We start from the raw sequence: 27,230 nt of genomic DNA on the forward strand, positions 1-27,230 counted from the left end.
CAGTAGATCCTAAAAAATCTTTAGGATTGTGCTGCCCATTTTTAAAAAAAAGTCAAAGAAACCTCACAGTTACCAGTAAATCAAACGAACTTTAAATATCTATGGTTTTCATTTCTCTTCACTTTCTACCATAAGAAATTATCTGCATATCTGAGGTTATTGGTATTTCTCCCAGCAATCTTGATTCCAGCTTGTGCTTCATCCAGCTCAGCATTTTACATGAGGTACTCTTGCATATAAGTTAAATAAGCAGGTTAAATAAACAATATACAGCCTTGTTGTACTCCTTTCGCGATTTGGAACCAGTCTGTTGTTCCACGTCCAGTTCTAACTGTTGCTTCCTGACCTGCATACAGGTTTCTCAGGAGACAAGTCAGGTGGTCTGGTATTCCCATCTCCTTAAGAATTTTCCACAGTTTGTTGTGATCCACACAGTCAAAGGCTTTGGCATAGTCAATAAAGCAGAAATAGATGTTTTTCTGGAAGTCTCTTGCTTTTTCAATGATCCAACAGATCTGGCAATTTGATCTCTGGTTCCTCTGCCTTTTTTAAATCCAGCTTGAACAACTGGAAGTTCACCATTCACGTACTGTTGAAGCCTGGCTTGGAGAATTTTGATCATTACTTTGCTAGTGTATCAAATGAGTGCAATTGTGCTAAAGTTTGAACATTCTTTGGCATTGCCTTTCTTTGGGATTGGAATGAAAACTGACCTTTTCCAGTCCTGTGGTCACTGCTCAGTTTTCCAAATTTGCTGGCATATTGAGTGCAGCACTTTCAGTAAAAACCCTCTTGATGAAAGTGAGAGAGGAGAGTGAAAAAGTTGGCTTAAAACTCAACATTCAGGGCTCACTTCGGCAGCACATATAATAAAACTCAACATTCAGAAAACAAAGATCATGGCATCTGGTCCCATTACTGCATGGTAAATAGATGGGGCAACAGTGCAAACAGTGGCAGACTTTATTTTGGGGGGCTCCAAAATCACCGCAGACTGTGACTGTAGCCATGAAATTAAAAGACACTCGCTCCTTGGAAGAAAAGCTATGACCGATCTATACAGCATATTAAAAAGCAGAGACATTACTTTACCAACAAAGGTCCATCTAATCAAAGCTGTGATTTTTCCGGTAGTCATATATGGATGTGAGAGTTGGACTATAAAGAAAACTGAGCGCCAAAGAATTGATGCTTTTGAACTGTGAGGCTGGGAGAAGACTCTTGAGTGTCCCTTGGACAGCAAGGAGATCCAACCAGTCCATCCTAAAGGAAATAAGCCCTGAATATTGATTGGAAGGACTGAAGCTGAAGCTGAAACTCCAATACTGTGGCTACCTGATGCAAAGAACTGACTCATTAGAAAAGACTGATGCTGGGAAAGATTGAAGGCAGGAGAAGGGGACAAGAGAGGATGAGACGGTTGGATGGCATCACCGATGCAATGGACATGAATTTGAGTAGGCTCTGGCACTTGGTGATGGACAGGGAGGCCTGGCATGCTGCAGTCCATGAGGTCACAAAGAGTTGGACACGACTGAGCAACTGAACTGAAGGTTTCATTTTGGTATATGCTTCTCAATACTCCTGTACTTTTAAATGAAATAAAAGCATGCTCATGTTTATTTTGTGTATAGACCCTTGAACCTCGTCCAGTATTTTTCGACAGCAGGGGTGAGTGGTAGGGGGGACACAATTCTCCACCAGTCACAGTGCAATCAGTGGAGACACAGTGAACACTGACTCTGTGGCTTATTGCCTAGGTCAGAGACAGGACCATGAATGAGTCTTTTTCTTTCTAAAATCTCTGTATTACTTTTTTTAGCAAAAACAAAAACCAAAAAGTAAAAAGCAGCCCCAAACCACCTATTAAAGATCCAATTTAACTTTGAAAGCAAAGTTCAAAACCAAGGACAATCGCTGTGTTCTGACAAAAGTTCCCAAAAGTACAGAAGTGATACTTGGCATACCTAAGACAAGAAACTTTTGCTGAGATTGATGATTATGTCATTACATTTAAAACGCCCGTAAATTAGCACTAGATACATGGGGGTGTGGTGAGAGGTGTGGGTGGAGTGAAGGAAATTAAAAGCTGCGGTCAGACTTAAAAAAAATACCCCATAAAGCAACGAATGTTTCTGACAGTTGAAACAGACTGCATGACAGACAGCAAAACCACATTTCCGCATGTTTTTTTTTTTTTTTTTGGAATGGATCTGTGGCTTTATGCCACCAAGCAATATTTTGGTTTACCAAAATGTACTCTATGGCCTTTTAATTTCATGTTTACTTAACTTTCCTTACTATCACTGCTGTTCTCACTCAACTAGACCAGCTTAAGACAAGTGTCCTAAAAGAGGGAAAAGGCTTTAAAATACAGAATACGCTTCAAATTAGGAAAAAAAAGAAAATTAACCACACACATGTAATTCACATCAAATTGTAATTTGGGTATTTAGCTCATACGTAATGAACAATGGAATAATTATTTCTTTGGAAATACAGTCGTTTCTCAAGACAATTACAGAGACTCAGCCTCATGTTTACATAAAATTTCTCAACACAAAAAGGATAAAGAATCATTGACCTATCCAGATGTTGACTGAATGACAGAAAAATGTAAAAGCAACAGAAGAATGACTGAAGCAAAGAGTTTCCATGGCTGATGAATAATTTAAAGGATTCTGTACCTATTCTTAATCTTAAAAAAAAAAAAAAAAAACCAAACTTAAAAAGGATAAAAGCCAAAATCAGATAATTTGCAAACTCCCACTATTGTATCTATATAAAGGTAATGGCAGTTAATCAAGCAAAATGATGAAGAGTCTCTCTCTCATACATTGACACAAAGGTCTAACACCTTCCTTAAAACGATAAGTTCCAAAAACCACAGCCCACAAAGGGCTGCCTGGCAAAGTCCATTGTGGTCTGGGTATAGAATAAAGGCACAAATACAAATCTTGCTGAAAACGAATCCTTGAGGTTTTTGGCAGGAAAACAGATTTGGCAGGAGATGAAGGGAAGGTGCTAATATGGAGGCAGATGGGAACCCACAAACTCCCTGTCCTCCTTCTCTGTTCCCATCCCTCACTCCTCCCTAGGCACCTCATCCACTTGCATAATTAAGACCGAGTTTCCCCTCCAAGGTCTCTTCTCTCAAGGGTACCTTGATTCTGAGAGTTTACAGAGGTCAATGTCTCAGGTCTTTCTCTGTTCATTTCCACACTCCTCATTCAGGTTCACTTGGATTCCTCCTTTCCAGGACATGTCATCTCTTCAGCCCAGCCTCTCTCCTTCATGGCCCTCTCCACTCAAATCATGTCAACCAACATTTATTGAACATTTGCTGTTAGGCCCCATGCAAGTTGCTGAGAACAAAGCAAATTAGCAAACAGACATGGTCCCTGCCCTACTGTCTTCCTTACACTTTCCTTCAATAGCCCATGTAATAGAAGCAGCACTTAAGACCTTCTATAATGCTTCCCAAACCCACCTCCTCAACCATTATTTCCTCTATCAACCAACCAGGCTGAGAATGGTTGTAACCACCACTTGAACATGGACATCACTTTTCCTGTCTCTGTGCCTTACACTTGGAATCCTCCTCTCTCCCTTTCTTCCTGTCCAAAAGACCTCCTCCTCTGAGGTCCCACTAAAATGTCCCCACATCCTCTGTAACAGCATTCTTAATCACTTCCAAGCCAGGAAGACTTCCTCCTCTTCTGCCTATGGCACAAGCGTGTCATCACCACACACTGCCACGTACTGTCCACACTGGGCCAAACGCCATTAGAGCATTAGAATCTCATGGAGGCAAGCATTCAATCTCCCCTAACACTCTAACCCTCAAAGTGGCCTCCACAAAGAATGAGACCAGTTAGCATGTGTTGAATGAACAGTTACAAGCCACTATCGCCTCTGCCTTCCATCTGGGGTGTCCAGCACTACTGACTTAACTCTGCAACTCTATCAATAAGGGAAGAATAAACGATGTCATGACAATTTAGTTCTTTTTTTCAGGTTTAAGTCTTTAGGTTATAATCTTCTTAATCTTCGTAAGGTCTGAAGTGAAGTGAAGTGGAAGTCACTCAGTTGTGTCTGACTCTTTGCGACCCCATGGACAATACAGTCCATGGAGTTCTCCAGGCCAGAATACTGGAGTGGGCAGCCGTTCCCTTCTCCAGGGGATCTTTCTCACCCAGGTCTCCTGCATTGCAGGCGGATCCTTTACCAGCTGAGCCACCAGGGAAGCCCAAGAACACTGGAGGGGGTAGCCTATCCCTCCTCCAGAGGATCTTCCGGACCCAGTAATCGAACCGGGGTCTCTTGCATTGCAGGCGGATTCTTTACCAACTGAGCTACCAGGGAAGCCCTTGTAAGGGCTAGTTCTAAATATTTCAATTTGAGAAGCTAAAAATTTCTATTCAGAAAATTAATCTTTGTATGAGCTTCAAACAAACAAAAATGAATAACGTAAAAAAGAAAACTGTAAAAAAGAAAAATTGGAAGTTATAAATCTGGAAAGTTGTCATGAACACCATCTCAGAACAAATTCAACAAAGAGCTCTTCAAACTTTTTTCTACATACATCCTAAACTGACGCAAAATATGCTATGAGTTCTTCCTTAGACAGTAAGGAAATCCTATCAGCTCTGCTTAGATCTGGTTAAAGTAGGTCCTAACCATGGGTCTCCTTCCTGGGTCAGTTGTATAAAGCCTTTGTAAATGAGCTGCTACTTAAGAAGGCTTCTGTGCAAAAATGTACTATGTCTGACCCAGGGTCTCCTAAATCTAAAACCTCAAAAAATGTAAAATTAAAAAAAAAAAAAAGTTTTTTTTTAAAGGCTTACAAGGAAGAGCTGTCATCTCCACATTCCTGGAACCTACATACAGGAAAAAATTTAAGGACACTCTGGAATTTTGCAGGACACACTTTCTCTACTAAAATGTCCAAACCAAAAAAATTAAAAAGCCCAAACAAGCACTCTGGATTCCCCAACTTGGCCAAAAAATACTCAAGCATGTAACTGTGAAATTGCCACTATGTTTTTTATTGGCCACTTTAGGTGAACTATAATATTTTTTGAGGTTAACCAAAACAGACATACTTAGAAGTAATAAGCCACACTTCCAAACAGTTCTGTGTTCTCCCCCAAATCAAAAGCCTTTAAAATAGTCATCTACATTCATAGCATGGCACAACAGAATATGCAAGGGGAAAAAATAAGCCCAAATCAAACAAGTTCAATGAACAGTGCCCAAACATTTAAAAATATAATAAACTCATATTCTAGATGCATAGGCTACTTAGAAAACTCCAGGTTCCATTCTGTTTACCACATGTAATCAGGACTAGACAAAGTCAAGCACAACACACTGATCTAACCAGAAGCTAAAGGAAAGAGCAGAAGGACTATCCTGCAGCAAGAGCTGCCCTAATTTCTCAGTTGGAGCCGATCAAGCCAAGGTGTTATACTGAATTCTCAGGTGGCCCAGTCTATCCTATCTTGGTAATAATAACCGAACAGGTACCTCCAGAAAATGGTTGAAACACTGGCACCGTTCAGCATGAACAGAGGAAGGCTATTGAAAGACAATACTTTTGAAAAACTGTTACCTAGAAGGAACCACATTCAAAAAACAAAGATCATGGCATCCAGTCCTATCACCTCATGGCAGACAGACAGGGAAAAAGTGGAAAGTGTCAGATTTCATTTCCTTGGGCTACAAAATCGACGCAGCCACGAAATTAGAAGACGCTTTTTCCTTGGAAGAAAAGCTAGACAACGGATTAAAAAGGCAGAGACATCACTTTGCAGACATAAGTCCATATAGTCAAAGCTATGGTTTTTCCAGTAGTCATGTACGAATGTGAGAGCTGGACCATAAAGAAGGCTGAATGCTGAAGAATTGATGCTTTTGAACTGTGGTGCTGGAGAAGACTCTTGACAGTCCCTTGAATAGCAAGATCAAACCAGCCAATCCTAAAGGAAATCAACCCTGAATATGTATTGAAAGGACAGAGGCTGAAGGTGAAGCTCCAATACTCTGGCCACTTGATGTGAAGAGATCCTGGAAAAGATTCTGATGCTGGGAAAGATTGAGGGCAAGAGGAGAAGGGGACGACAGAGGATGAGACAGTTGGATGGCATCACCAATTCAATGGACATGAGTTTGAGCAAACTCAGGGAGACAGTGAAGGACAGGGAAGCATAGTGTGCTGCAGTACATGGGGTCACAAAGAGTGGACACAATTTAGTGACTGAACAACAACAGAAGGGAACTAAAAAGTGACTAATTCTGGGACCCTCAATGGGTAGCGAAGACAAACTGGCCCCACTTAAAAATCAAGAAATTTCCAATGAAAATGATGATTACAGAAAACCATGTAACATCCTCATTCTGAACTTGACATTAGAACCCATTACCACCAACTCAACTCTGCTTATCATCATGAGAAGGGGAGAACACCTGAAAACACAGTACAGTTTTACAGGTTCTCTCGCCATGATACAATGAGCTAGAGAAGTCAGACAAAGCTGATTCTTGGCTTCTACCCATTTGATGCCAGTAGCACCTCTGAGCTCTGACAACCAGAAGTATCTGCAGACACTGCCAAACGTCCTTGGGAGAAAGGGGCTGCTCTGTCTGAGAGCACCGCCCTAGAGAAATAGTTCTCAAACTCCTTCCGGGTTCTGGTTTCCCTCTGCATCAATGAGGGCTACGAACTCTTCTCCCACAGAAAAAGGCGCACGGTTTTGCATATAAATTCAAGGACTCTGTGGATATTTTAAAAACCAGTCAAGGACCCCCCAGTTCCAATTCTCATCCCAGGCAGGCACTCAATAATTTTTCAGTCCTCTGGACATTCCCAGGTGGTTATAAAAGGTACTGTGCCTGTTTTAGAAATGTCATGGTCAGAAGCACAAAAATATAGGCCTGTGGTCATCAGGCCATAAGCCAGCAGTGCAATCTACAATAAAGATGAACCATCAGTTCAGTGACCCAGTGCACTTTTTCACAAAAAAGTATACTCCTTTTCCCCAACCTGGAATAACTAACCAATTCATGGCAGTGCGCATGGCCCTGCAACCCTGGCTGAAAAACTACCCTCAACCCATGTTTCCACTCAACTGTTACAATAGCAGAAAGTCCTGAAGCAAATAAAGGAATTGTTTTGCAAATTAAAAACTGAATCTGAAGACCAAAGCTATTTCCACTTGGTTAAAAAAAAGAAGTGTTCCATCCACTTGTATGGTTAGTGAAGCAGAGCCAGAGCAGGGGTTGGGCAGTGAGGCAGAAAAAGCCGCTTGAGTTAAGGGGAAGACTGCTCCCCTCCACACCACTTCGCTACAAGGATTAGGGGGCAAAGAATTTGCTAATCTGGGAACACAAAAAGCTTTTTCTGATACAAATATATACACCCAAAAGTAGACCCACTATTATTTGTAACACTTTTAAGCTCACTGTGTGCAGAACACAGCGGGCTAGCTAGGTACATGTAAAAGCCAAAAACAAAACAAGCTTCCCATACTAACAACAGTCCTTTAGGAGGGGCTCTGAGGCTGGGCTGACTCTTGCCACTTACACCCTTCAAAGTCCTGGGCAAATTTCTTAGCTTCTCTTTACCTTACTTTCCTCATATACAATCGTGGCAACCAGATCTCTTCCTTAATTAAGGGCTATGATTTAAACAAACCAACGAGCTTCCCTTGTGGCTCTCAGTTGGTAAAGAACCCACCTGCAATGCAGGAGACCTGGGTTCGATCCCTGGGGTGGGAAGATCCCCTGGAAAAGGGAAAGGGTACCCACTCCAGTATTCTGGCCTGGAGAATTCCATGGACGGTACAAGTCCATGGGGTCGCAAAGAGTCAGATACAGAGTGACTTTCACTTCACTTAAACAAATCAATACATCTGAAACACCTAGCGCACCTGCTGGTTTGCAATAGGTGCTCAATTGTTACCTGGTATTATCATTAATATTTGTCAAAGGTACACATATGGACAGACTTCCCAGGTGGCTCACTGGTAAAGAATCACCTGCCAATGCAGGAGACTCGGGTTCGATCCTGGGATCCCTGGGTCCGGAAGATCCCCTGGAGAAGGAAATGGCAACCCACTCCACTATTCTTGCCTGGGAAATCTCATGGACAGCAGAGCCTGGCAGACTATAGTCCATGGGGTTGCAAAAGGATTGGACATGACTCAGCAACTAAGGAACAACAATACATATGGACAATCTGTAACTACAAAGTCACTGATCCTCTCTTAACCTAGAGAAAGACACATAAGATGTGGCCACACCTCTGAAATTAGCAACACAGCACACAGGTTCTAGGTTGTAAAATATTGGCAACAGTAGCATTTTTTTGGTTTCTGTTTTTTTTTTTTTTTTCTGTCTACAATAGCCTAACACTGCTCAAAGGAAAATTCTTAAAAAAAATTTTTTTTTCATCACACATAAAATTGACTCAAAACGTTAACTTAACTGAACAGCAAGCCACTACTGTCAAGCAATGAAATTAGGAATAGACCTTTTGCTAACACTGGTCATTTTAAAATCACATGAATCCAATCCTCAATTTTAAAAATTCCCCTCAGCAGCTCAAGGGCCTGTGGCAGAGAACTGCAATGACAACTCCTAACTTTGGATAGCCCATCGAGACCTTTGTTGCTCTTCATAAAAATGAGTCCTGCCTAAGAGCTCAGAAATAAAGCTCATATACTAATGGTTGATACTCTACTATAGGAAATGCAGTACAAATGAAAAATTAAACCATCCCTTCAGTTGTTCCAGCCTTTCCTCGGCTAAGTTCCAAAAACTGTTTTCAGGTGTCAGAGATACGGCAGGAACAAACCACCTTCTCTTCTGGAGCACATACCTTAGTGATGGAACCTGATCTCTACTATGTCCTTCATTCACCAAAGGCCAAGATTATACATTTCCCCCTCTCCCCCCACTTTTTTTTTTTTACCTACAGTTAACTTATAAGCCAAGTTGAAAAGTCCAAACTTAACTCTAAGTAAAAGACAATACAAGAAACCCAATGACTTAAGCTCTCAAATTCACTGTAAGCCAGTTTACAGGCCTGCTTCACCCTGAGCATCATCAAGGTAAACCTTAGCTAAAGAAACTGACATCGCACTGGATTCTGGAAGCGTAACTAATCCCAGGAGCTAATTGCTGTTGTTGTTTAGTCACTAAGTTGTGTCTGACTCTTGTGACCCCAAGGATTTGTAGCTGGCCAGGCTCCTCTGTCCATGGGATTTCCCAGACAAGAATACTGGAATGGGTTGCCATTTCCTTCTCCAGGGAATCTTCCCAACTCAGGGATCAAACCCACACCTCCTGCAATGGCAGGTGGATTCTTTACAACTGAGCCACCAGAGCTAATTACACAACAGGTAATAAACTACTACATATTCTCCTCTAGCACTTTAGGAGAAAATTATTGGACCACACTTCAATTTACATGATTTTAGAAGCTGTATGATTAAATTTTCCAATACTTTTCCAACACTATATATGCCAAAAGAAAAGTATAAAAGCAAATCACTTTAAAGCAGCACTAGAATTATATACATACAAAATATATTTAATTTTAGGGAATTCCTAAGTGGTCCAGCGGTGAGGACTTGGCCTTTCACTGCCAGGGCCCAGGTTTGATCCCCAGTCAGAGGACTATTAATATGTGTATCATGGCCAAAAAAAAAAAAACAAAAACAGAAGAAACCATATGACATTAATATTAAATGTTTTACAATAACTATTCTAGTTGTGCATCATTACTCTGGCCTGAATGATGGCCTTCAGGGAGCCAGTGAATTATGAACCATCCACTAATTAACTGAGTGACTTTGTCATTTAACACTGGAGTCATTTTATTCATCCAAAAGATGCGGAAATGCTTTAGCAACATTATTGGAATCTAAATAAAATCATGGATGAGAAAGTATCCTATAAAATATAAAATATAATAGGTTAATTTTGGAGTTTAAAAGAACAAAACCCTCTGAAAATAGTTGTTAAAAGGGACTTTCTGAGACTGAAAAGAAGTCTCTATTTCTGTCCATTGGGTCATAGAAAATAACCAGAAGAGCCATTTTAGACAAAAGAACTAAGAGATCTCAGTGTTTACTTACACTCTTATTTGAAACTAAGAAAAGCAAAGTGCTGAGAAGTTAAGGTACACGGCAGCATCACACAGCTGGGTACTGGCAAGGTCAGAACTGGAATCTGAATCCTGATTCAGGAAAGTACTTTGGTGGACGTAGGAGAGTATTCCAAACAGAGCATCTGAAATGTTTGGAGATTCAACAGAAATACCTACCATACCAGTGATCTGAAATTCAGTCAAACCGAGGATTTATCTTAGGTAGGCTGATAGAAGTAGAAGTAGAAGATAGAAGTAGAAGAGGTAGGTAGAAGTTATTTAACTTCTATGTGCCTCAGCCTCCTCAAATACAAAATGGAAATAACAATGATAATATAGAGCAGTAACCTCATAAGGTTATTGTGAGAATAAGTAAAATATTACCTCTAAACAAGCTCTCTAAAATCACTTATTGTTATGATTAGGATTCTTACACTTTCAATGACACGGTACCCTCCCCACCAATAAAAAACTAAGATATCTTCATTTCCCTGTCCCCTGAAAAGAAGCAAAAGCTTGCATTTTTACTGATTTGAAAAGAAGTTAGCTAAGCATACCACACTATGGCTAAGATCAGTATCTCCCCACACTCACTCAAACCACAAGTACACAGACCTATTAATAGTAAAAGAATTCTTCAGATACACTCTGACAAGTGATAGAGGGATGTTCAAACTGAATTTTAAATTCAGTTAGGAAAGATTCATGTTTCCATCTTTAAGAAGGCAAATCCCACATGCTAAAATACATGTATTCTACTTTAACTAGCCTAACTTGCTCCTAAAAAGCAAACCAAACTAAGGTGCTTTTTACTTCATCTTTCCTGTCATTTTTCCACAAATTTAATAAGTAGGCACCCACAGGCCTTACTAGGCTTGGAAGCTCAATGTTCGTTATCCTACAACCTCCATATACCCTTAAAAATACCGTACACGTTCTTGGCTACCTCGATCTGAATGCGGGGACTCCCTCATTCACCAAGTATTTCATGCACACCTACTGTGTGGCAGGCGCAGTTCTCAGCACCAGGGACACAGCAGGAGGCCATCGGCACACCTGTTTTCACACAGCCTTAACTTCACGTGGGAGCGAGGAGGCTGGCGAGAAACAAGTTCATACCTAGTGTTTGCACAGTATACTTAAGAAATGCGAAAACAGCCAGTTTCACTAAGCGCTGTGCTCACAGTGGAAAAGGGCTTCCTATTTTAATTTGCGATCCCAAGCCTCCATTTTGGCAGGGCAGGACTCTGGGAACAGCAGAGAGGAGAGGGAGGCTCTGTGCTCACACACACACAGGGATCAGGTCTCTAGCAACACTCTAACACTTCTTGGAGGGCCAGGAGCATCCCCATCTTCTCATGCTGCACACAGCCAAGAACTTCCCAGAAACAAGTGCACTGTTTGGTGTTTGGAAACAGTGCGGCCAGTGCACGGAGCCCTGAGAGGAAAGTCAAGAAACCTACTGTTTCCTTTCCTGCCAGCAGCACCTTGGACGCCCGCTGACCCGCGTGAACCCTGGACTACCAGCCCGCGTGCTGATCCTCCTGTACTGCGACACCGGGCTAGTCCCTTAAGCCCTTAAGCCCCAGTGTCATCTGTTCAAGGGGCCAGCGGAATGACACTGCTTGGCAAACTGTCAGGTACTCCACTGCAAACTAAATACAGGGATCCAAGCTTGCCACTTGCTTTACAGGAACATCAGGAAGATTAAGGAGAACATATAAAAGCCTTAAGCTCTCTGTAAAGAAAGGTGTTACGGGGAACTAGTGCTCGTAATTTCTACAATTACTCTTCTTTCTGTTATATGTCCTTGCATTTTCAGACTCTTTATCCAAAATAACCCACAGACTTTCAGAAGCAGAATATGTATTTCAAAAATAAGAACACAATCCCAATTAGAATGATATCAATGAAGTGACACTCGCGAGGAAATCAGAAAGTCAATATCCATCTTTCTTGGCTCCAGCTCTCCTGCCTAAGCTCGGGGTGAGTATGGGGGCCGAGATCCAGCAGGCCGGACAGGCTGTCGGTGGAGCCCAGGAGGGCTGCCACATTTCTCTCCATCTATCACAGAAGCTCCCTCCACAATACAACTTGTGAAGTATTTGTGGGCAAAATCCTCAAAAATGATGACAAAGTGACCCACGCACCAGATGGCAGAGGACCTGGGCGGCATCTGGGAATGTTTTTCTTTTGCTTTTTTGACAATCCAGCTAAGAAAACCCACACTTCCCTTTGTCCCCCTGGATGGAGTACAGTTACACACAGCAACTCTGAGGAAAGCTGGGCTCGGTGGTAGAGAAACTGTCAAAGCCTGGCATAAACACTAGGTCAAGTCCAATGAAAACAGAGAGGGCATATAGATTTGCGTTGATGATTGCCAGCCAAATCCCTCTTTACAGACAGAAAGCAACTACCACCGACAGCTGTTACTAAGGCCACATTAAAATGACTCTCATTTTTGCTTCTGACTAAAACTTCTCAGGCCCTTCCCTCTTGGGAGTGAATAGTTTCATGAACTCTCTTTTCAGTGAACTTACTCTGACCAAGTCCTGTCCTCAGTCTCGCGAACTGTCATCATCAGTGTAAATATTCATTTTTCGCACCTACACGTGCTGCCTCCCACTCCTCTCCAATAGCCCAGCCCACAGAACTGACGGTAAATGAGCCACTAGACCACTGGATCTGCCACCACAGCTGAAGTACCAGAGGTTTTTAAGAGGAGTTATGGGGAGGGAGAAAGGGAAAACATCTAAATATCACATCCCTTTCACTGGCTCTGGAGCCATCAAGGGATTACTATTGTCCTGAAGCCATAAGCCAGTCTATCCAGTCATATCAAATAAAAACGTTCTCACTAAAACCAAACACAAATTTCTTCTAACCACACATCTGAAACATTTAATTCACAATTGCCTTCACCTAGTCTATGGTGCAAAAACAAAAAGTTAAAAAAAAAAAAAAGTACAATTCTAGGAAAGGAAAGACAAAATGAAGAAGGCAAGAACCAAGGGCCAGTGCCTGCACTATCCTGGCCTCATTGAGGCTGGAACAGCATCTAAAAAGATGCATCTTATCCCTCAGTCCACTAATTCAACCCGGCTCAAACTAACATCATTTAGGATACAAGGAATTCTGTCCAGCAAATAAAGCAAACGGGACAAAAACAAGCACCATCCAGTAGGGACTAAGGGGCAGTGAGAAAGGAACTATCCCTTCGTTTGAATGCTGCAAAGAAAGTCTTTCAACAGTATAAGCAAAACATTTGCCTTCATTTAAAAGTTTGAGTTGTGAGCGATTTCCTGCATCTAAGAACCTCTTTTTGAACTACAAAGAGGCCACAAAACATCACATTTTCCCCTCCCAGCTTCCCCCTTCAAAAACCCACAAGATGGTGATTAACAAACAGCCCGTTGTCTTCAGGCATAGTTTTAGAGGCCACAAGGAAAAGATAAAAGTTAAATGGAAAAGCAAGTTGGTAAACAAATGAGAAATAGGTTACCCAGGGAGGAAGCAAACTCATCTTGATAAATAAGCAGCTCTCTTCGCCCCCATGCGTGGGAGACTAGACTCCAAGCGAAAGCGACCCTAGCCCTCTCACCCATTGAAAGCAGTCTAGATAGATGGAGAAAGAGTTCAGGCCAAGCCTCTGGCCCGGACTCCAGGCAGAGATGCAGAGAATGCCCCCACACTCCGGGAGTCTGGGTATAAGCCCAAAGTGCAGTGGCTCAAGGGCAAACCCAAGGACTAGCCCAGCCTACCAGGAGTTCTCCATTCCAGAAAAGAGCTGGGGCCTGATCTCCAAACAAAGGCAGACCCATCCCCCAACACACACCCTTCCAGGTAAATTCATCTCAAACCCAGAATCCACTATCTAATAACTGTATCACCTCGTGCAGATCTGATCCTGTTTAATCATTCTTTGATGGGTCATAATCCCTTTCTTAGGATCTTTGTGAGAATTAAAGAATTTTGGCAATGTGCCCAGATCAGCTGTAAGCACAAGCCAGATAGGTAATAAACATTCATGTCTACTGAAAGGAAATTCCAATTCCACTCAACAATCACTGCTTCAGGTGAAAAATCTTCAGATAGTCTATAAAACCTCAGAAAGAAAACTAAGAACCCAACATGCAAGAAGAGAAAAGAGGGAAACCCACACAATCCAGAAAATGCTAATTATGCACACACGCTGACTGGTTAAATTTCCTCCTCCAGACCTCCTTCTCTAGACGGTCCCGTGACATGTGAAACAACAGCTCCCGTGCCCTGCCCGAGGCACCGACACAATTGGTTTCAACTGTCCAAACACTAGATCCTCTCAGTTTGGGAAAAAATTTACTTAAAATCTACATATATCTAGACTTACAAAATAAGACTGAAGCTAGCCCTCATCCCAAAATGTCCAATCAGAGAGGAGGGGGAAAATTATCATCAATGACTTCTGTTTAGTTAATGTTAATTATAGAATACTACTGAAGGATAGGTAATCATAAATTAGAAGAGGTGGCTTTAAACCTTTAATGAAAAATAAAAACACAAGCCTCCTCCCCTCCATGCTCTCCTAATTATATCTAGAGCTTCTCACACAATTATCGAAATTTCACTTGTAACCGCTCTTTGAGAATTTCTGGTCCGGCAGTGTCCACCACTGTTCAGCCCCTCTAGATTATTATTTCCTAAGGTTTATACAGCAAAAGAAAGTTCTGGCGGCAAAATTTTCACTGGTTTATTAAGTTACTCTGTGCTGAAACATTCCATCTTCGACAATTCCCTTTCATTATTACGCAAGAGTTCAATCACATTCATTCCTGAAAAACTGTCACTGCGTAAGAAAACAACAGCCACATTTTTGCCTACTCCTGCATCTACTCCTCCAATTCAAGCATATACAGTCTAAGATAAGACACCTACAAGAAATTAGTAAAGCTCCACAAATAAAGTTTCCTTATGGGAAACCTGGTCTAAACAGAACTTTAAACAAAGTGCTTGCTTCCACTGCAAGCACTGTCCCCAGATAAATTTACTGCGCCCTAGAATCAAGTACACTCAAGGCTGGAATGCCAGGCCAGTCGTGTATTACTTCAACCTCAATAAATCTCTTTTTACTCTCCAAATCCTCGGCTGCTTTCTAAAATAGTTCACGAAAAAGCACCAACCTAATTAACAACAGCTTCCTCTGCAACTGTGGCCTTGATTTCACTTATTTACACATTAACTGCAGCCTCCTTTTAGCCAATCCAGTCTATTCTCTGTACCATGCCGAGCCTTTTATCTGCCCTGGACAGCATTTTCTCCAGTAGATGAAGTAGATGCCGATTGATTTGCTGTCGAGCATGGTAAATTAATAGCAACAAATTGCTGAGGGCCCGTCTCGCTGCTCCACCATGCTTCGGCAGTTTTGCTTTATTTGCTCCATGATGGGCAGCAGTCGGCCTCTTCAAGTCAATTTCTTCTTAACAACCTGCAATACTTTTCAATGGTGAAAATAGAGCTGTTCCTTGTAAGTCAGAAATCAATATCCTATTGCCCTTAGAAAATGCTAAACAAGCAGTATTGGCAATCCACTTGGTACTAGAGGGTATCAGATATAATGCAAATCCATACTGCTTCCCTCCTTGTAGTTATTACAATTTGCTAAAAGGTTCCTAATGTCATTTATCATCATTTACCATCGACCAGAGAGGCTATGATTATGATATCCTATCAGTTGGCAAGGCCCTTTCATTTCTATTCAATTAATATTTTAGCAGCACTCAAATGGTTGTGGCCCAAGTCTTGTAATAAAATTTACATGGCTTATAGTGAAACAGGAGTTTGCTTGCTCTGATTGGAAAAAAATAATAACTGTATATATACACATATATGTGCAACCTAAACACGTGTGGGTGCTCAGTTGCTCAGTTGTGGCCGACTCTTTGTGACCCCCATGGACGTAGCCCACCAGGCTTCTCTGTCTATGGAATTTTCCACGCAAGAATACTGGAGTGAGTCACCATTTCCTTCTCCAAAACATGTATATATTCACATACAAAGACAGAGACATGTACATATACGTGTGCAGTACATTAGAATGCAAGTTCTAAGTGTTGCAGACTTCTAATATTTTCCGATTTCTAAAATTCAAATACTAAGCTGATTTTTTAAATGCAAAGAGATTGGCAAGTTGCAGACTATTAACTATGAGCAAATCATAGATGTTCTCGAAATGTAGTATGTTCGTCTCCATTTACAGTTCCTACAGGTCGAATTTACATATCCATTGTTCCTAATCTACATCCAACATTCACTTTTTAGAGTGGTAACTGCCTGCTGTCAGATTAAATCAGGGCCTCTTCTTTAATTACAGCATTACAGGTGAAGGATGGCAACAAGCAGCATTTAGCAATGTTATCAACAGAACGCACCACCCTGTTCTGCCCACGGTCACTGACCCATTTAGAAGCCACTCTGTATGTATAAGGAACAATCAGCAGGAGGGGACAAAAAAAGTAACAACTAAACCACCGGCCACCACCTGTCCCATTCAAAACAAAAAAACAAAAAGACCCAACTGAGGGAAATCCTTAGGGAATGAAGGCCAACGTTCTTTCATTTTAAAAAATCCCATTATGAAGAAATCACAACAAAACATGTGCCATTTCCAACCATGTCCCACTTATCATCTTCACTTTCATGCTAGAACTTAAAGACAGTGGCAAAACATTAATTTCACTTTACAGCCTAGAACACTCCGCTCTAACTTTTTTGGGTTTTCTCCCAACTTCAGCTCTATTGATCCTACTAAAGATTACCAGAAATTAGATTCATATTTTATGCTCTAATTCCATGTCATGTCACTGAGTTCCCCTTAAAAAAAAAAACTAATTCTACCAGACTAATGCTATTTACTCAGTTACCAAAATTTAAATTAATTATGTTCTCAAACATAATTGTTAAAAATTGGCAACATTATGCAGGCTTAATTAAGATTAAATCCAATTTACTAAATGTACTTTAATTGGTACTAATTACATTAGCTTTCATTTCAGAATGACAAATTCCCCATAGGTTTCACTTTACAGTCCTCTATCAGAATCAGCACAGGGTGACTGAGGAGGAATATCATACAGAAAGGGGAGAGACCATAAATACTGGACCCCCCACCCCGCTTGTCACTGCTCTGGGCTTTTATCCTTTTATCAATTTGCTAAGTCACAGAGTCATGACTCCAGCACAGCCATCATTTTCTGTTCCAGTGAAAAATTTCTCTAAAAATAAATACTATGTGGCTGGCAGCAGCCAAGAACAGGAGCATTAACCAAAAAATACACAAAGGTTTCAAATATCAGGGCCACCAATTACTAGGGTACTTCCAAGGACCCCAGGGACTCCTACTCTTGAACCCTTCAGAGACACAAATCTAATAAGTGAATAAGCCTAACCCGATCTTGAGAACTAGGCCCAATTATGCCGGAGGGCAACTTCCCTGCCTTATTGCTGCTTTCCATTACGAGGGTATCCAGCGAGTGCATCTGGAAGAGAGGCCAAGAGGAACCAAGGCTGTCTGCCTAAGAAAACAAATAAAGACAGATATGCCTCTGTGCTTAAGGGGGGAAAGAAAGAAAATATAATAAGTAGGTGGTTTGCAGGGCTGTCTGTATTTCATAATGTGATAAACTGCCCTCAGGATTCTTGATATGATTGAATTTAAAAGCAAGAGAAAAAAAGGGAAAATGTAGTCCATTCTCAATTTTAAATGGATGGCATTTGAGGCCAGCTGGACAAGAAGATGACAGAATTACAGAAGTATAAAATGTGCAAAATTAAGGGATCTTATAGAGCACCTCCTGCCCCCTAAAAGAAATACATATGGCCAAATACAAGCTCTGTGCCTCTCAGAATTGTAAACAGTATAAAGAGATCTGGAAACTAAGTGGTAATAAGATACAGGAGGAGAAATAAAGGGATATTAATCACCTGGTCCAATCTTTAAAAAGACACTAATTAGTACTGGGTGGTGGATGAGGACCAAAAAAAAGGGGGGGGGGGGGCGGAGTACATGTACAAGATCCAGATCTAAAGTGACATCATGTATTGAGCATAATTAACAAACAGTATCTTTCTTGTGAATTATTTATGTAAGGTAGAGCTAAGGGGCTTCAAGCTAACCCAAGCATAAGTTTATGGATTTTGTTTAAGCAGGAGTTATTTACATGACTTATCTGAACAGACATGGCAAGGATGCCAAAATAATAAAGAATTTTAACATGCAACAAACTATACTATAATGCTAATATTGACATAATCAAATAGCACATGAAGTAAAAAAAAAGAAAGTATCTGAAATAATCAATGTAACGACGCTTTTTCTCCCCCAACTTTTTTGTTTTCAAATGCTATCTGACTGCTTTTATTGTCTAACAGTCATCTTTTAAAGATGTGAGTATGTTTTGAGTATGTAATAATTAACCATATTGAAAAAGGAATCCATACATGGTAGAGCTTAACAGTATGTGATCATTTTACATTTTTTAATCTTAGAAGGTAATGAAATCCATGAATATAAGAGAAGAAAAGCATTGTTTTTCCCTCATCTTTTTCCAGCAGGTAAACACATACACACCTATTCCGAAATGGCTGATGACACAGATCTGAAGCACTTTCACTAGGAGATCACTTAAAACAAATGTCTCTTAATATTATTATTGCCAAACAGTATTTATACATATATGCTATTTTTCTTTCTAGGAAACTTAAACCAAGCCATTTTATTCAGTCTCTTGCAAAAAAAGGTCTGGTTCAGTCATACCTCTCAACACTTTCGGACTAACCTTTTTTTTTCTTCCCTTTCTGTTTTTCTGGCAGAACTAATTGTTAGATTTCAAGACCCAGGGTTGAACCTTATCACATCCTCCTATCAGGCTCATGTAGTCTGTGCAAATTTTGGCAGGAACAGTTACAGTTCCTGGTAAGACCCAACTAAGTTGTCTCTGGGGGCCAGTACAAGGAATTTACATCAGTTTCTTTTGTAGTGCCACAGATTTCATTTTGATCCTCCCAGCTCACCCTCTATCCATTCTTTCACACCAACCCAAGGAAAACTCCAGACAATTTACAATTTTACATTTTAATATCTTCCAAGAAAAGCTTTCATTAGGCAAGTCTGCAATGTTCAAAATACATAAATTAATTCTTTCAAAAGAAAACATTTAAAAATTTCAGCACCCTGCTTTTGAAAGTGTACAAAGTTTAATATGCATTCAGACACCTTAAATTACATTGTTAAATGATTAAAATGAAGATAATATGCTAAACAGATGAGGAACCACACCTGAATAAAGAGCATTCTCTCCAGTACACGGACTTTTAAAATACAAGTGGCCACAAAAACGTGCAGAATCAAACTGCAAAACATACAACTTCCTTTTTAAAGTGCACAGTATTACTGTCATTTAAAACACTTACAAAGAAATAATAGCTTACCTGCTTGTGCATTTCTATATTCAACCCATAGGACATCTCATAATACTGTCAAAGAAGGAAAAGCAATTAATTTTGAGCCTTTCATCAAACAAGCTTCCTAGTTTGTTCAAAATGTCCCCAAGTAAACATAAAAGCCTCGCCTAAACCAAAATATCCATCCTTCCAATGGTGGCACATCAGGAAGAACACTCTATGAGTATCTTCAGCTTAGTAAACTAAAAGCCACCTTAAGACACAGAATCTAAGAGAATAACTCACAAAAGTAAGAAAAACAAGCTCAAACATAGTATTCTTAACACCTCCAATGATCTTTATACATCACAAGCGGATGACTCACAAAGGTCTGATGAAAATGTGGTACTCTACGGACTCTAATTCCTAGGCACAGCAGGCAAGTTAATAACAAAAACAACACACCTCATACAAATGCAGAGGCTTTGACAGGAACTATTTGAAAAGGTGATGCTACTTCAGAGTTTCGCTTCTCATTTTAAGGACACTACTCATGTTCATACATTCAAAGGAAAAAGGCTTGATAGGAAATGAATGAGTTACTCTAGAGCCTTTATGAACAAGCATAAAAATACACTTGGTAATACTTCTGAAAAAGCAGATCTGATTGTTTTAAACATGTAGTATAACTGGCATTAAAGAAATTCTGGCAGAACGAATCGGTTGTACCGGAGGCTACAACAATCCACAGTTCAACAGTACAGAAACTGAAAACCCACAAAACACACGCAAATACACACACACTAGGAATATACAATGTCGAGGAAGAATGGGGAGGGAAAATCTGAAAAGATGTCTAGTGTCTTTTCTTATTCACCATTGTTTAAAAGAAATAAAACATTTTAAAACATTTAAAACTAACAGTTTACTGAAAAATTCCCTGGTTAAAATCTGTTTGAAGCAAGAGCAATAAAACAACAAAGAAAACCACTAACACAAAAACATTTTGCCTATGACTCTAAACGAAATGTAAGTGAGGTTTTTTTTTTTCAATCTGTAAAAACAAAGCACAGAAAATTATACCCTGTGCAACTAAACTTTTCGAAAATTCAAATCAAAGCTGGTTGTCAGAGGCAAGTTAGAACATCCTTGAATTACAGGTTGCTAATGGTCACATTCCCACAACTTCAACTGCACTGCACAGCAACTATCCTCTAACCCTGCAGCCTCCAGCAATCTGAACGTATTTCTAGCTTTTGGTACCCCAAACTAAAAGGTACTCTGAATCTGCGACACAGTTTTCTTACCATCACATAATGCCGCTGCATCTCTGTCTTCTCACTGGCGAGTTTCTCACATTCTAGCTTCAGGCTGTTCAAGAAATAAGGAAATCTAAGTACAACCCAGATCTTGACTTACATCCTTCAAATACACATTCCCGCCTCTAAATCATCACCTACAAAATACCATATCAACTATCTTAAGTACCACCCTCATTACTGAAAAACAGGCAGGAGAGAAAAGGGTGAGTGGAACCAGTCCGGGCTTGTCCTTTCAACAAGGATCAAATGTGGGGGGTTTTGCTTAAGAAAAACCCTCTAGCCAATTAACTCCAGAATCTCATTCAGAAATGAATATTCACTAAATTCACTAAATACAACATGAAGGAGGAAATAAACATCAATAATGCCTACATCTCCAAGCAAGAGTAAGTCCCCTAAAAATGTCACAAGGGAGTTTTTTCTTTAATGTTCCACGAAAAGATTAATGAAAATATGAATCAAGCATGTCTTATGAATGATGTCTTATTTTTTCCCTCCAAAAGAGAGACAAGTTGAATACCACCACCCAGGGGCAAGGCGTGGATCAGGTTCAGTGGCTTGTTTTGATTCCGTAATTTATGAAATAAGCAATACAAGCCATTAAAAATCCAGCGAAAGAAAAATATTTCAAAGGTACTCTAAGATCTAATGATTGTCTCTTCAGAGAAAAACATCTTTTCAGCATAAAAGTAATGAAATCGCCTACTTGGCGACTTCCTAAGGCTCTGGGCTCTCGGTTTCAGTGGAATGGCAGAAAGAAGAAAGAAGGAATCAAGCCCGGAATAATAAAGGACCAAGAAAGTCAAAAGGCCCCAGAATGTTCCCAACCGTCCATTCGCCTGGCCCCAATAAATCAATATTGAAAGTTTGGCCTCAGCGTTTTCCAAGTGTCCCCAGTTTCGATTGTTCGGCCTTTTTTTTTTAATTTACGGGAAAAGGAGAAAACGCTTCATTTCTTTACACCTGCCTAAGGAAAAGAGGCCTTCACTTGCCCTTTCTGCCCACAAGGAAACATGGTAATACCTTTGTGGTGTCGGAAAAAAAAAAGGGGGGGGGAGTGTATGTTGGGGGAAGACAAGAGCTAAGCAAACAGAAGGATCAGCTAAAGTCAATATCTTTACCTGTGGTACTGAGCCTGTAAGAACTGAAACTCTTCCTTAATCCGATCACAGGACTCGGAAATTGTAAATTTAAAGGGTTGAGCAGGCTGATGCGGTGCCTAAAGAACAACAATAAAATATTTAATTAGCCCAAGGCAGAAGCGAGGCAGAGAGATGGAGAAAACACCACGCGGCACTGGCGGGAGGGTGGGGGGTGTCATCGCAGGCAAAGAACCAGGAAAACTCTCCTCCCGCCCCCTCCCCTGGCCACACAGCCGGGCCGAGGCTGGCCCCGGGGCCCCCGCGTTCTCGCGCCCGCCTGGGACCCCGCGGGTTCGAGACCCCGCTCCCTTCCCACGTCAACGGCGGGGGCCCCGGGGCCGGCGCGCCGCGCCCACAGCCTCCCCACCCGGAATCGAAACTGGCCCGTCGGGGGGACGCGCGCCATGGCGTCGGGCCGCGGTCAGGTCGGGGGAGGGGGCACGCGGCAGCCACTCTCCCGGTCGGTCCGTCGGCTGGCTCGCTGATCCCCGGGGCCCGCGGCGCGAGGGGCCGGCGCCCCGCACTCCCGAGCCGCCGCCGGACAAGCCGCGCCGCCGCGGAGGGCGCCCTCCCCGCCCCGGCGCGGAGTCGCGCCTCCTCCATCGCTCGCCACCCCTCCTCCAGGAGTCGCGGCGCGGGGACGGCGAACAGCTCCGCGCGGCTTCCAGGGGCTTCAAAGACAACAATAAGAAAATGGCTACAACTCAATTGCTTCTCCGCACCCCCTCTCCGAAAGTGCCCCCGCGCCCGGGGAGGGCAGGGGCGGGGGGTGGAGGGCAACTCTCGAGCTGCGTGCGGGGTTTGGGCCGCCCTCCACGCCCCTCAGGCCAAAGACACAACTCAGCGCGCAGGGGGCGACGCGGGGAATCCCCCGGCACCCGGCAAGCCCGCGCCCCCACCGCCCGCACTCACCGGGTGTCTGGTCTGCGGGTACATCTTGCTCAGGTCGCGAATCATCCAAACCGATTTAGTTGGCTGCGCTGGGCACAGGCGCGCGGCTCATTGGCTTTAATGGCCCCGAGGGAGGAGGAGGCGGAGGCGGCGGCGGCGGCCGGCCGGGTCCGAGAGGCGGCTCGGACGGTCCCGGACCCCGCTGGGTCTCGCGTGACGCGGGCAGCAAGAACGCGCGGCGGCGGCGCCTGGGTGCGGGCGGCCGAACCGCTCCGCATTCCCCGCGGGCGTCACTGGCCCGCCGCGGGCATTGTCCGGCGCGCGTCTCCCGCGGCAACGCTCCGACGTTCGCTCCGCTGAGGCGCGCCCGCCGAGCCCGGCGCCGCGGCCGCGCCGCTCACCCGGGACGGGAAAGTGCGAGCTCCGCGCCCCAGCGCCCGCCGGCAGCGCCGCCCGCTCGCTCGCTGGCTCGCTCGGCGTCCCACTCCAAACTTTTTTTTATTTGTCTTTTAATTGGTTGTTATTCCTCCGAATGAATGATCTCTCTCTTCTTTCCTAAAAGCAAACACAAACTCCTTTGGTTCGGAAGAGGTCTCGGCGGTGCTTTTGGTTTCTCTGGAGATTTTTTTCACCTCACAGCAACGATCTTTTAAAAGGCACCTTTTAGCTTCTTTTACCACATCTCATTTCCTTATTTTTCTTCCTTCCTGTTTTCTTGTCTTTTTTTTTTAACCCCAAATTGAAGGGGATTATAAAAATAAAAGAGTGAAACGCTTGCGGCTTTTTTTTTTTAATTCTCTCTCCTTTCAAACTCTGCGAACAGCACCTCAAAATAATATACAAGTGTGTGAGAGGGGGAAGAAAGCAGCCAACAGCTGAAACACCCGCTCAGAACAGCTCTAACAACACACTCTGTGTAGGTGACTTCTTTGACCAAATTTAGCAGCCGCTAATCATTAACATTCTGATACATATTCACAACCGTCCTTGGAGGGACCGCGGAGCATCCCGGGAGATGTAGTCCGCCTCCAGCGACGGTAGGTGAGGATTCAGTCAAATTGACTACAATCACCGGCCGGCCACGCGACCACTTTGGGGGGCTCTCCAAGCGTCCCGCCCACCCCCGGCGCGGTAGGCGTCTCCAACAACCAATCAGAGGTGGCTGAACATTAATCGCCGTTCTGTGTTACTGCCCATCATTTCACTCCTGACAAATGGCGAGCTAGAGGGGAGGAGCCGGCCGGGCTGGAACCCACGTGGGGCCCGGGCGTCGTCCGTGGCTCGGACCAATGACTGCAACGAAATAGGGTGAGCGGAGGCGGGGCGGAGATGGCACGCCCAAGGCGGAGCTTAGCCTTGGCTGACGTTCCTTAGCGCGAGCGTTCGAACCGGGGAAACATTTGTTCGGCTGTCAATCAAAGTAACGTGGGCCTGGGAGCAGCGGTGGCTGCTGCTGCTGCTGCCCTGGCTGCATCTTCAGAACTGGATGTTGGTGGTGGTGGTGGCGGCAAAATAAAGAGGGGACAGGGGGCGGTAAGACTGGAAGTTAATCAGAAGATCTTCCGAGTCTCGTCTTCCTTCCCGCCCCCCACCAACCCAAACATCCTCGGCCCCTTGCTCCGGTCCGCGCCAGGAATGCGGACTAATTAGGGTCCAATGTCTCCTTAAAGAGACAAGCTCGGCCTTGTGTAACGCTCCGGAACCCCTGTTGAGACAAGAGAGGGAGGATCAGGCCGATCCCACTTCGTTCGGTTCACATCAATTTTACGCGCCGCTGGAGCCGGCATAATTTTCCGTGTGAACGCGGATTCGGGCCCCTGTTCTTGTTCAGAGCCCGAGACTGAGCTGCAAGACGCTGACCCGGGTGGGGGGCGGGGACGCGGGAGGAGGCGGGGGGGTGCCCTCCGAGTCCCGAGCGGGCTGTGATTGCCGTTTAACCCCGAAGTGGGGCCGCCTTCCCCAAGCAACTCTGCAAGGAAGCTCCCCCAGGACTCTCAAGACTGGGGGTCGCGGGGGCGTCAGCGTGGAGTTTCGGGGTGGGACTGGAAGCCCGAGGTGGGCAGGGGTCGCCCGATTCCCAGAGAAACCTTGTCGAGAGAGCCACCTGCACCCCGCACACTATCAGTTGGTCAGCGGGAAAAATAGTGTCATCTAGATGCTGGTCCCCGCCACAGGGAAGAAAACGGCCCTTCACGCCCCAAGATGCTCCCTCTCCCAGATCATCCGGAAGAAGACTGCCCCTCATTTTCCCGATTTTTTTTTTTTTTTTTTTTTTTTTGGAAGAGCAAGTCGAGCTTGTCGCGGTTGAAACGGGCAGGAAGCCACGCGAGAGGTGACGGGTCGGCCACGATTGGGGACCAGGGCTGGAAAGGTGGGGGCGTGTCCGGGGGTTGGAGCCTGGGGGAGGGCATCCCTATGGTAGAGGCTAAGGAATAAGAGTGGACTTGGTGGCAGTAAGGGACGGCCTGGGACCGGCAGGTTTTCCACCACTAGTCCTCGTCCTGCCAGGGGTAGCTCCCTGGGTTAAGGGGAAGCCGTGCGGCTTTCAGTCTTTCCTAGCTAGCCTCCAACTTTGAGAGGGGCGGGAGGAATTCAGATAAAATCAAGCGGGGGCAGGGTGTGTGTGTCTAACTTAAGAGGTCTGAGTTTTGGATGTGTATTTTTGAGTGTCCTTTCCCTCCTCTAATTTGAGACATTGACCGAGATGGCTCAGCATTCATGAAGAATTCTTCTTAATAGTATCCCTTGCCTCAGTGGACGAATCCAACAAATGTACTAGTTACTGTCCAACCTATCACGTTCTATGAGCCTCTCTCCACGCTGGGCACTTTAAAGGACTAGTTTTAAGGAAGTCTATGGTGGTCTTCACCTTCCTCTATTTTTTTTTTTAACTAAAATCCTGCAACTAGACTTCACAGAATGTTTTGATTCAGCAAATATCTTCCCCCTCCCCAAAATAAGAGCATGGAGGACTCCACAGGCCTTTTCTGAATTTCCTCTGTCCAGTACCCAAACACAGGTGGCTTTTGGGTACTTAAAATGTGGCCAGTCCAAAATGAGATGTGCCACATCTACACTTACACTTTAAGAAGCTTTGAAGAGTAAGCACAAAAAAAGAAAAAAGTAAAATAACTCAACATGTGTGTGTTTAGTCTCTCAGTCGTGTCCGACTCTTGCGACCCCATAGACTGTAGCCTGCCAGGCTCCTCTGTCCATGGAATTCTCCAGGCAAGAACTGGCCTGGGTTGCCATTTCCTTCTTACTTTATGTTGCTCACATATTTCCATTGGACTGCACTATTTTGAAACATTCCCAAGAACCAAACCAGTCAATCCTAAAGGAAATCAACACTGAATATTCATTGGGAGGACTCATGCTGAAGCTGAAGCTCCAATATTTTGGCCACCTGATGGGCAGAGCCAACTGACTGGAAAAGACCCTGATGCTGTGAAAGATTGAGGGCAGGAGGAGAAGGGGGTGACACAGGATGAGATGGTCAGATGGCATCGTCGACTCAATGGACATGAGTTTGAGCAGGCTCTGAGAGATAGTGAAGGACAGTGAAGCCTGGCGTGCTGCAATCTATGGGGTTGCAGAGAATCAGACAGGACTTAGTGACTGAAAAACAACACAAAAACCAAAAATTAAAAGACTTGGGTGATACGGTTTCTACACTAGGACAGTGAATCTTCTAAGAACACCAGCAATTATTCTAGGGTTGGCTATTTACTCCCACCCCACTGGAGTTTTTCAGTAGTTTGTTAAATTGCCCATAGTGCCTCTGTAGGAAGTTCTGGCCAGAATCTTAGCAAGTTCCATGAGAACAGAGACCTGGTTATGTTCACAGCATCACTCCAAATGCCTAGAATGATGTCTGACACATAGTTGGTGGTCAGTAAATATTTTTTAATGGCATTAGTGACTGAAAGCCATGCTGTGTCAATACAGAAAGATTCGGCATCATTTAGGCCATATTTATGGAAATTCTGTGCAGTTATTTCCCAGGACAGGGAATGAGAATCCTAATAAGAGAACCTGAAAAGCCATTGAATGGGTCCCTGGACAAAGGGGAAACTATGCTCTGTTTGGAAGTATCAAATACTTGTATTAGGGACCTTCGTCCCAATCTCTTCTGACCGTTTGTGTTAACAGAATACTGGCTGGAGAAATAAGGATGTTTATTTTTTATTGAGTGTAATTTTAAAATGCATCACTTGGATATGTTTCACATTTTGACCATGTTGCAGATCTACATAACTCACAGGGATGTCTCAGAAAGATGCCAAGTGAAGCAACCCATAGCCC

At 43.3% G+C, this 27,230-nt stretch overlaps 1 protein-coding gene across 8 annotated transcripts in view; it reads right to left on the minus strand.

Moving 5' to 3' along the window:
• The window catches only part of TLE4 (TLE family member 4, transcriptional corepressor), a 152,610-nt gene extending 128,744 nt beyond the window's left edge, over nucleotides 1-23,866 (minus strand). For 4 of the 8 annotated variants that reach the window (XM_043486462.1, XM_043486461.1, XM_043486458.1 and 1 more), the window contains exons 1-4: nucleotides 22,947-23,866; nucleotides 22,014-22,111; nucleotides 20,878-20,941; nucleotides 19,619-19,663 (exon numbers count right to left, since the gene is read on the minus strand). In XM_043486462.1, the coding sequence (XP_043342397.1) occupies nucleotides 19,619-19,663; nucleotides 20,878-20,941; nucleotides 22,014-22,111; nucleotides 22,947-22,991 (252 nt within the window). In that variant the 5' untranslated portion in view covers nucleotides 22,992-23,866. Of the gene's footprint in view, nucleotides 1-19,618; nucleotides 19,664-20,877; nucleotides 20,942-22,013; nucleotides 22,112-22,401; nucleotides 22,601-22,946 lie in introns of those variants that run through there. The other 4 variants (XM_043486463.1, XM_043486460.1, XM_043486459.1 and 1 more) reach the window with 2 other exon arrangements.
• Between the last annotated feature and the right edge of the window lie 3,364 nt (nucleotides 23,867-27,230).

This window comes from Cervus canadensis, chromosome 14 (genome assembly GCF_019320065.1).
Source record: "Cervus canadensis isolate Bull #8, Minnesota chromosome 14, ASM1932006v1, whole genome shotgun sequence".
In the NCBI taxonomy this organism is placed as follows: domain Eukaryota; kingdom Metazoa; phylum Chordata; class Mammalia; order Artiodactyla; family Cervidae; genus Cervus; species Cervus canadensis.